Consider the following 10,979-nt stretch of genomic DNA (forward strand, 5'->3'; position numbering starts at 1 on the left):
AAAATCCGTTTTACTGAAACACAAATATATTGCCGTCGATGACATGATCGGACAGTAGATATTCTATCTCGCCTTTAAATTCAAATCCTCTTGGTAGTTTGGCGCCATTGCGTGTATCCCTCTCAACGAGCTCAGTAGCTCGCATATGAACAATCATGGTTTGCAATCGCATAAACATTGCCCCAGAATCGATCCACGAGCCACCGATCTCTCTCTGCACGACTTCCAACAGTTCATCTGCGTTTCTTCGTGGTCAAAACGATTTCAGAAAAGGTATTTTTCTGCAAGAGAGTGCTAAAATTGCAAAGCGCTATTATTTTCTTGTCGCCGTCATGAATCCTCTACGCCTTGTCCTAATGAAATTATTTAGAGTTCTTGATTGGAAAAATTTGCCATATTTCAACTTTCTGGAAATATTTCAACTTTCTGGAAATATTTCAACTTTTTGCCTTGCAGTTCATTCCCCAATGTCACTTCAGGAGCACGCAGGTAGTGATAAAACTTGGGTCTGGCATGCAACTGATTTCTCAGATGGGGAACTGAAGGAAGAACTCTTCTGCATTCGTCTTGGCTCTGTAGACAGTGAGCACTGTTCTTAGACTCTTCTAATCCTTGTTATGATCTTTTCTTTCTGTCTTGTATTTTTCTTTGATAAAATCAATGTTTGAGTACCTATATTCTTGGATCATTTCATTGAAGGGTTGATTTTGCATATGTTCTTAGGATGCTTTTGTGTAGATTATACTGGGTTGGTAAGGGATCCCCCTCCCCAAACACCCTATCAGCATAGTTAAGACTTGAGTTTAGGGTGGATTTAATTATCTCTGGTAATAGCAAATGATACGGAGGATTGTGCATAACCCACCCCCTTTTTGATTCCAATAAGCAAAGGTGGTCACTATGGTAATCCGATTTCAATTTGTAGTTAGAAAATGGGGTCACAACTTTCCATATTTTTTGTTTTGTTTTTTCTTTTTACATCAAACAATAGTATATTTATTAGAACCATAGTCAACTAAACAAACAGGAAACAATTTATTTGACAGGTGGAAGAAGTGATAGGCTTAGAGCAATTGAATTGTAGGCCATGCTTCTTGACAAATTGATGAACAGATGTCTCCTTACTTGAGATTTAGGTTGGCACCATGGCACCATCCTGTCCATCATTATACACTAATCTTTTCATTATCTTCTTCACTTTGAATGACTGGCCTGTTCCCTGCAAATAGATCTGGGCATAGAGGAGCCAATCCAAGAACAGTAATCTCTAGCACAAGACAATATTAATGATCTAAATACCTAATCCTGAAGCTTGAGTTTGATTTTTCTCTACTGGTTCTGAATCTCTGATTGAGAATCTCCCACTCGTCATTATCAAACCTTCTCCTTCATCATTGGCGTCAGCTGCACTGCTGAGGTACTTTGGTTGGTTGTCATTGGACTTGAGAGCTTGAAGTTTCAAATGATTATAGTAACAGACAGCCAGAAAAGCCAGTCCACACCCACTCAAGTTTATGACTGTAACCTTTTCATTTATTACAGACAAAGATTATGTTATGAGCAGCCAGTCCTTGACAAGACCAGCAACATTCATAGTCAAGGCTGAAGTCTTTCCTATCAGAAGAAACACTGCAAGATTAAGAGCCAAGGCACAAGCAGAAATGTCATGTAATCCAAATCAAAGGAAGAGACCCTGATTATCAGAAATGGGTATTCTACTAAGGCCCAGGGGGTGCTGAGAAAAACAAGGCAACAAGGAGCAACAAAGATGTGATGGGATTCAACTTAATCCCTTTTGATGTTCGTGGAATTTGTATGAGAACCAATTGGGTAGTCTCACATGCAACTGCACTTAACTGGAGAATCACCTCCCATGCATTCATCTTGGCCTCCCCATAAGCTGAAATAGTAACTCCAATGGATATGGCCAACATATTGGCTTCGGGCTCACCTTTATAAGCTTCTTTCTTCAGGGAAACCACAATCAAATACACAGCAATGGGAATTAGAGCTTTCATCATTTGAAATAATGATACTGAGAGGAAAACATAGGCAGAATTTGAAAACCAGAGACCCAAAGAATACACTTATCAATACTATGGGTTCAACGAGCTTGAAGACTCTTACAATAGCAACAGCCAGTGTTGAGTAGAAGCCCATGTGAATCATGGTGGGACTGATCACACTAAAGTTGTCAAGCAATGGAAACTCCAATGGATATGGCTAACATATTGGCCATGGCCTCACCTTTATAAGATTCTTTCTTTAGGGGAACTGCAATCGAATGCATATCAAATGGGCACAAGAGCTTTCAACATTTGAAATATCGATACTTTGAGAGACATGCACCAAGGGCTGCATCATTTAGGATTTGTACTCAGTTTAGGTGTCATATTCAAGGGGAAGTTGTTATGCTTTCCACCACTTCATAGATTGTTAGAGTGATGAAACAAAAGAGGCTCCCTGTTGAGGCTAGATTATGTCATTCATATCAGATGTGTTGTTGATGTCCTAGCTCAGCCAGGTCTTGCCAAAACTCTGTTGAGGTTCAAAATTTATTATAAACTGAAATGTCTTCACAAGAATTGACCTCATAAAATGCCATAATCACAAGATATGCCATACATGGTTGTGATTATGGCTCGCAAGACCCTTAGACTTTGAGCAATGAGGCTCGCAACATCACTTATGATTATGCACTCTACAATTCTGTGACCAGCTGAATGTCAAGCAATTGAACCGCGATTTAAATCCTATTTTGTCAGCAATAAGTACTATACTTTGTCTTTATTTAGTGTAGAGAACCAAGCACTTATTCTGCTCATCTATAGAAGGGACAATGGTTGTTTGCCTATGAGGTATAAGGAAATCCTATCAGATGTTTTGTATTTTCGTATGGAATTGAATCATACTCCTACACACTGTAACATTCATATATATCAACCTGTAGAGGCTTTAATAACACCTGGTATTCTGGTTAGTGATTTTATTGGACCTCATGTGCATATCCTACATGCACAGGATGGACTATTCATATGTTACAGGGTATTATTCTTATTATTTAGGGTGCACATCTTCAGGTGCTCAAGAACGATTACTAGAACAGTCAGTTAATTATGCAATTTAAAGGATGAAAAAGGAGGTTATAGGAGTCTAGTTTTGGTTCTCATCCACAATGTCACACTAGTCTGCCTGGGCATGGTTCTCATGGTTTAATAGTGACTTGAGGAGTCATAATACCACAGATCACTAAACACGAACAGCTAAGGTAGCCCAAGGACAATAGCCATCTTTAAACATTAATTAACAGGTCTTACATTAATTATCCTAGGGGGTTTTAATACTTCCAAATGCTTAAAAAACAGTTAGCAGAGCATTCACATTACACATTCCAGCAATCTTTTCTATAAACCAACCAAATGCAGTCAGGAGAGCCCTCCTTTTAAACTATACAACCTTATTGTTAGTATGATCAACCTTATTCTAATATATAGTGTGACAAACCGTATGTGACAGGAAGGTTAATAGTGAATGTGTTAGACTTGATTTTTCTTCTAGTTGATTATGAGACTCTGTACTCAAGGTCATAAGAAAAAAAAATCCAAAACTTTTTAGCTAGTGAAGTATAAGTTCCTGAAAGTTAAATAGTAACTATCTCTATCCAATTACCCACTGTGTAGGCAGGCATATCATTGATTTTAGCAAGCCTTAGCATTTTCCTGTCTACCTAGATAAGGAAGCAAAATACAAACGAATAACTATCTTATCCCTGGTTGAACAGGACAGGTAAAAACCATTGTTTCCTTAAATTAGTTTCATCTTTTACCCCTATAATAAGTTATTGTGTCAGGTTTCTGAACTCTTCCCTGACACACATGAAAGTCACATGCAGTTTCAACAATGGTATTGATAAATTATAACAAATTCTTGTACAAGAACATTCTTATAGTCGTTGCCTCTCAATGCCAAGCAGATGTTGCAATGAGAATTTTGTCCAACCATCCAAAATAGTAAATACATAGCTCCTCCTTCTTCCTTAGTCTTATAGCTATTGCAATATGATTAACAGAGCAAAGATTTAACCGTGTCCTTAACATTAGCACTGAGATGATATACACTAAATCCTGCCATAGTCACTCTAGCTCTCCATTTTCCTGTAACTTCATACCTCTCAATCCTTTCTTCTCCCTCACAAGCAATTATGTTCACTGTGTTGAACTCGAATGAGGCATCCTCTCAAGAGGGATTATTGGCCCACATAACAAAGGCACACACAGCAAGAGGGTTATTGAGCCTACACAATGAGGGCATACAACACAAGAAGGTTATTGAACCTATATATCAAGTTTTCCTAGGTTGGAATTAACCACAAACCTAGTTTCAAATAAATCAAATTAAATATGGCCTTACCCATAATTACAGGTATGATACCTACAAATGATTTGGGGCCACACGTATAGATACACCAATAAATTTCAACCACAAACCTGTAAATTTCATTTTCCTTCACACCTGTAAAATTGTTGAATGCCTTTCCTCCATAACAACCGAACAACTCTAGCATAACAAGTGAAACAACTCTTTAACAAAATGGAGAGGGGAGGTGCAAGTAAAACAACTCTTTCAAAAAATGGAAGCTCTCTCAAATCGGGCAATGATGACTCCAAGGACTGCCTTTTGAGTTCTTTAATTTCCTTCGAACTCTCCTCTCCTTTTAGCAGACATTTCAAGGGCAAAGATAATTGCATTTCTAGCCTTCCCATTTTTTGTTCCTTTCTTGTGGTGGTTTTCCCAACAATTTCCACCCTAAGTAGCGTTGTTGTGGACGAAGTTTACTATTTTCTTATAAATGACATTTTGCTCCTTCCTTCGAACATTTCGAACAGCTTTAGGTACCATTGTTTCCTTTAGAAATGACGGTTCAATGTTTAATTCGTTGTTTCGTTATGATGTCCTCTCTTTAACCGTGGTGACCTACGTTGCGTTGTATTTGGTATAATGGTGTCTCCTAAAAATTGTACCTATCTCAGTTGTATCGACTCTGAAGGTCTGGGAAGTATTTGATTTGCTTGAAATTTCTGCTATATTTCAGTCTCACTCTCTCAAGCAACAATTGTCTTGAAAACAAGTTAGCAATTCTTTTGGCAGCTTTATACGGTTCAGTCTACAATCCCCTGCCACACTTCTCAGAGTACCAAGATAATTTATATGTTCTCTTTTTTGTTTTAACTGTCTTCTGTGTCTGTTGATGTATGACTAAATATAATAATATAGTTGAACTACTCATATTTTAATGTTCTCATGTAGTTTTTACTACACGATAGAGCTAAGGTCTCTCGGGTTTCCCCGTAATCTTACCCTTGGTAGTCTATCGACATCTTTGAGGTCTGTTCATAGGTTCCAACCAAATCATGTTACAAACCACACATGATCAGAGTGACATGTGGACTAGCTGAAGAGGAAACCAGAGCAGGGTACCTCCTAACTGTTATTCTACCCCGGATTCAGAGGAGCAGCCAGGATTTTATCCATAGTTTCTTTCCTTCCAACTTTAGATGGGATCTCACCTCAACCTTCTGCCTTGGTGGTCAATCAACATCTTTGACGCCTGTTCGGGGTTGTGCCATATTAGGTTACAGATCATACATAATCAGACCGAGTTATGGACCAGCTCCAAACAGATCCAGAGTATGGCGCCTTCCACCAATTAGGGGTAAATCAGCTCCAGACTGATCCAGAGTATGACACCTTCCACCTATTAGACTAGGCCATACATAATCAGAGCGAGTTATGGACCAGCTCCAGACAGATACTTTGCAGATCCAAAGTATGGCACCTTCCACCCATTAGGGGTAAACCAACTCCAGACAGATCCAGAGTATGGCACCTTCCACCCATTAGGGGTAAACCAACTCCAGACTGATCCAGAGTATGGCACCTTCCACCCATTAGGGGTAAACCAGCTCCAGACTGATCCAGAGTATGGCACCTTCCACCTATTAGACTAGCCCTACATTCAACAGAGCAGAGATAATATTTTCAAGAGTTTCCTTGCTTGGACATTAGATGATAGGAGAGCCGAGCATCATCATTCCTATGCCTCCCGTAGGATCACACAACTGGATCCTTTCTTAAGCTTTTCGCAATTCCAACAGTGATCCAATAGCCTGGTTCCCACCACCATTGACATCATCCCATCCCTCTCTCCAGACTTTTAGTGCAGACACTCTGTTGTATCCCTACATTTATGCTACTATTAGATAGTTTGATGGTTTTTTTTTCCCGTTTTGATGCCTTTAGACGTGAAGATTCAAGAAATTTGATCGTTTTGATGCCTTGAGAGATGAAGGAATTTGATCTTGTTGAAGGCTGAAGCTCCACATTTTTTAATAATTCTTTTGTGCCAATGGGCTGTGTATCACTGTTTGGAAGAGACGTGCATAGTAGCTCTTAGAATAATCATTGAATCACCCACCATTGTTGCCTAGCAGGCCCCTTGAGCTTCAGGAAGCTGGAGGCCTTTGAAGAGGGCTTGAGCCTTCACTTGTTTGTTCACGAAAATACCAACCTGCCGTAATATCGACTCTCTTGATTTCATCTGAAGTCAATGAAGGCTCCCTGCCCCTGCCATTCCAGGTTTCTTTTAAAGGTGCCATCAAGGAAAAGGGTTGTTATACCTTGATCCAGCATCCAGGGTTTCACGTCTTAGAGAGACACATCTTGAGAAATAGGTGGATGGTCCATACTGTCTTCCCAAGCTTAATGCACTTGCCATTGCGTGGGATACATGATAGGTGTTTCCAAAGGAAATGGGCCAAGGACTCGCAGAATGGCGAGACGGGGGATCCTTTTATCACCGACTTTGTTTGAAATAGTTATGGCGAAGTCCATCTTTCCACCAGGCCACTTTGTCGGACAAATATTTCAACAACAGTTTGGCTTCCATGGCTTGGTTAGATATCATTGGATCTCTTATTGCCAAGCCCCACTACTCTCAAATGGGGCTCGAACCATAATCCAATTGATTAAATTGAATATTTTGTTGTCCGCTGTCTCCTTTCTACAGGAACCACCTTATCTCTCTCCCAAGGATATAGGTAACCTACCGGTGCCAAGAGTGCTGAAATCAGGAAAAGGGACAATACATCTTACCTGGATTATCATATTGATATTTACTGTGATTAGATTGATTCATTATCCTTTTGGCTGTACTTACCCATGGGTTTTATTTTGCTCTTATTACATTCCTGAAAGATTTCCGGAAGATCTCAAAGCGTTCTTCTTTGTTTAATCCGTCTGTAATGATTGTTTTCCAAAATATGCTTGCAAAAATATGCTTGATCTCACAATTGACTTTTGCCCCCACATTCAGTAGAGTGGAGATGATATTATCAAAAGTTCACTAGATAAGAAAGCAGAGCATCCTCATTCGGGTGCCTCACATAGTATATCATACAATTGGATCCTTTCATGAGCTTGACAATTCCAACAATGAGCCAATAGCTTGCCCCCCCCCGCCCCTCCTCATCAGGGTTAGAGGACATTGACATCATCCCATCACTCTCTTTTGCTTAGCACCAAGCTTTCCAGATTACTAGTATAGACTCTCCAATTGTATCTCTATGTTTATGCTACTTTTAGATTTCCAGTGCATTATATATATATATATATAATCAGTTAAACTGTGTTTAGGTTGAGATCAGCTCCAATGGTTGATGGAAGAATGATTTCTCTAATTGTAGGATGTTGTCAATAGGTTTGTGCAAGGCTCTGTCTCACTAAGTGCCTTACGGAATAATTTTTACCCTTCACAAGTGGCTCCCACTCTCAACCCCTCTCCATTAAATCGACCCCTCTCCATTAAATTTGAACATGACATTTCATGAGTTAAATCCAACACAAACTACTTGATCCACACTAGATAGGTTTATTCTATTGTTAAATTTGAAAATGACATTTTATGGGCTAAATTCGACACAAACTGCTTGATCCACACTTGATAGGTTTATTCTATTGATATATCTATATATATATATATATATATATATATAGATATATATATATATATATATATAGATATATATATATATATATATATATATATATATATATATATATATATATATATATATATATATATATATATATATATATATATATATATATATATATATTTGTTTTGGTTACACTTAAACTACACAATTGTCATTGTTATATTTTTTTAACTTTATTTTTTCTCACTTTAGGAGTTACTTTTAAAACAACGCATTTTATTTATTCTATTGTTGTATATATATTTTTGTTTTGGTTACACTTTAACTACACAATTGTCATTGTTATATTTTTTAACTTTATTTTTCTCACTTTAGGAGTTACTTTTAAAAAAACGCATTTTATTTATATTGGATATATTTTTTAATTCCATTGATTTGTTTGTATCATCATTGGTTGAAGATCAGCGAAAGTAATGTGGTGTCCGTGGCAGAAGATGAGCTAATGCACATTCTCATATTGATGCGAAACTTTGTGCCTGGATATAAGCAAATTGTTGAGGGTGATTGGAAAGTGGCAGCAATTTCTTACAGGTCATATGATCTAGAAGGGAAAACTATTGGTTCTATTGGTGCAGGGCGTATTGGCAAAGAACTACTTAAGCGTTTGAAGGTATTCATTCTTAGGATCTAGTACTACTTCATGATGTTGCAAACTTCTTTTCAAAAATCAGTGCTCCATAATTCTTACGCATGCATGCTGTTTGTTTCAAAATTTCAATCTAATAATAATAAACATTACATGATGTTGAATTGAATTGCGTTCCTTTGTACAGCCCTTCAATTGTAAGCTTCTTTACCACGACCGTCTTTCTATTGGACCCGAATTAGAAAAGGAAACTGGAGCAACATTGGAGACAAATCTTGACGAAATGCTACCTAAATGTGATGTACTTGTCATTAATATGCCTCTTTCTGACAAAACTAGGTGCGCCTTATCACAATTTCATAAATAATCTCTCCCATTATTCACTCAAACATCAATAGCACCTATATATTTTGTACAACTTGTGAAAAAAAACCTAATTATTGTTTCTCTTGCCCTTTCCTTTTGGTTACAGTAGGGGAATGTTTAACAAGGAAGGTGTTCTCTACCAAGCCTAGCTTTTCTCTCAGAATCTTAACATCCCCTTTGCAAAGGGTTTCATTAGAATGACAACAACCCACATTTAAAGCATTTCTCCACCCATCCTAATTAGAAATACAATTTTGGGTTCTCTACTAATTTTCTCCACACCCATTTAATCTAACAATGGACATAGAGCATGTATATTTATACTTGTGTGTTGGAAATACCATTTTATACTTTAATGTTTATTATTTTTGTTTTATTATTATTACTTGAATTTCTTCTTAACAAGTGGTTGTGTTTCTTTTGGTTTTAGTGAAAGTATGGGCTCCAATGTTGGCTCTCTTATTATGGAGTATAATTCATCTTTGAGAAGTTTTCAATTATTAAAGTAGGTTAGTCAATTGCTTAAAATATTAAATTTATTTCAAAAAGTTTTTGTTACTTTATAGGTTAGACACTGGCTTGAAATATTAAACTTATTTCAAAATGTTTTTGTTACTTTATAGATAAGGCATAGATTTCTTGGCTCTATGATGAAAATAATGAAGGGAAAATACATGTTAATATGTTACTTGTGCTCTTTGACTGAAAAATACACGGTGAGAGAAAAATGTATATTATGCTAATTGAGGAATGTTTTTCACTTGTCGAACTTATAGTATTGAATTTAACACACTAACACTTTACAACAATGAACTAACAATATTCATGATGAAAATAGCAATATGGAAGATTTATCTGCATAATGAAAAAGGCAATATGGAAGATTCTGATCACGTTCCAAGGCATTTCTTAAAATGTGGATGTGACAAAAGGTTGTTGTGGAAGTTGTTGTTTGTATATGGAAAATTTCTTGATCATTGTGTATAATCCTAATGTTGATAGATATGTCTACTAAATGCTTCCAGTTAATGGGGCATTGATTTGAGCATTCAATATATTTTTATTCTTTATCAAAGTATTCTTTTGTTGTATTTGTATTTTTCAATTTATGCCTTACGGCGTTTCCTTTGCAACATCTGGTGCAAATGCTAGTATATCTTACCTCATTTTATGGTTAACATTGTATAACAAAAACATGCGTTGTGTTATGTAATTAATACTAACATGTAATATTGATTTTTTTTGTCAGAATGCTATAGGTAATGATTGCCAAGACGATGATCCAAATTATGTTCAACATATATCAGGAGATGATGAGGATGAGGATGAGGATGATGGTGGTGAAGGAGGAGATGATGATGATAGTTGCGGTGTTGGTGATGATGTGGATCAGAGTAATGAGGATGGTCAAGATGATCATGAGGATGATCTTGGTGGTGGTAGCTAGGCATGCACATGCATTGTTTTTTATGAAGAAATTATTGTGTAGAATGACATTGTTATGTTTAGATGGGTGTTGTGAATTTACCCTATATCAATGAGACATTTTGATTTTGTAATCATACGATGAGTTTGATTTATGTATGTTGTTAATTTATCGTAGAATAACGATATTCATGAAATATTTTGATTTTTTAATCATATTTGAATTTTACTTGTTTTGATTAAAAATAATACTGATTTTATTAGTATTATGTTGCTATTTTATACATGTTTTGAAAATTGTTAATGACACATTGTTATTTTTTTGGATGGATGTTGTCAATTTCTCTTAAATTTCTTTACAAATGATTTTGAATTGTGATATCTGCTTTAATGATATTTAGAAACTATCATATATTTCACTATGAATCTATAAAGGGGGTCATATATGTAAAGAAAAATATACTCTATATAAGAAGTCAAATGCGGATGTAACCATGGATGCAAAATTGAAAGTAAAATTGGATGTTAAACTAGGAATTAATACAAAA

The 10,979-nt window shown here is 36.5% G+C and overlaps 1 protein-coding gene across 1 annotated transcript; it reads left to right on the forward strand.

Annotated features, from left to right (window-relative positions):
- The first annotated feature begins 205 nt into the window (after positions 1 to 205).
- On the forward strand, positions 206 to 10,639 carry LOC149191282 (formate dehydrogenase 1, mitochondrial-like). Its single transcript, XM_089406212.1, has 4 exons — positions 206 to 273; positions 457 to 582; positions 8,455 to 8,664; positions 10,256 to 10,639. The coding sequence occupies exons 3-4, from the start codon at positions 8,497 to 8,499 to the stop codon at positions 10,451 to 10,453; spliced, it is 366 nt and encodes a 121-aa protein (XP_089262338.1). The 5' UTR covers positions 206 to 273; positions 457 to 582; positions 8,455 to 8,496; the 3' UTR covers positions 10,454 to 10,639.
- The last annotated feature ends 340 nt before the right edge of the window (positions 10,640 to 10,979 follow it).

The sequence above is a fragment of the Pinus tabuliformis genome, chromosome 2_2, assembly GCF_031772625.1.
Source record: "Pinus tabuliformis cultivar Carrire ecotype Pingquan chromosome 2_2, CPIR1, whole genome shotgun sequence".
NCBI lineage: Eukaryota > Viridiplantae > Streptophyta > Pinopsida > Pinales > Pinaceae > Pinus > Pinus tabuliformis.

Bases quoted from the DNA above. Each gene is read 5' to 3' on its own strand.
- LOC149191282 (XM_089406212.1), top strand. From the start codon at position 8,497: ATGCACATTCTCATATTGATGCGAAACTTTGTGCCTGGATATAAGCAA. The intron at 8,665-10,255 runs GTATTCATTCTT...TTTTTTTGTCAG, and splicing joins AACTACTTAAGCGTTTGAAG to AATGCTATAGGTAATGATTG.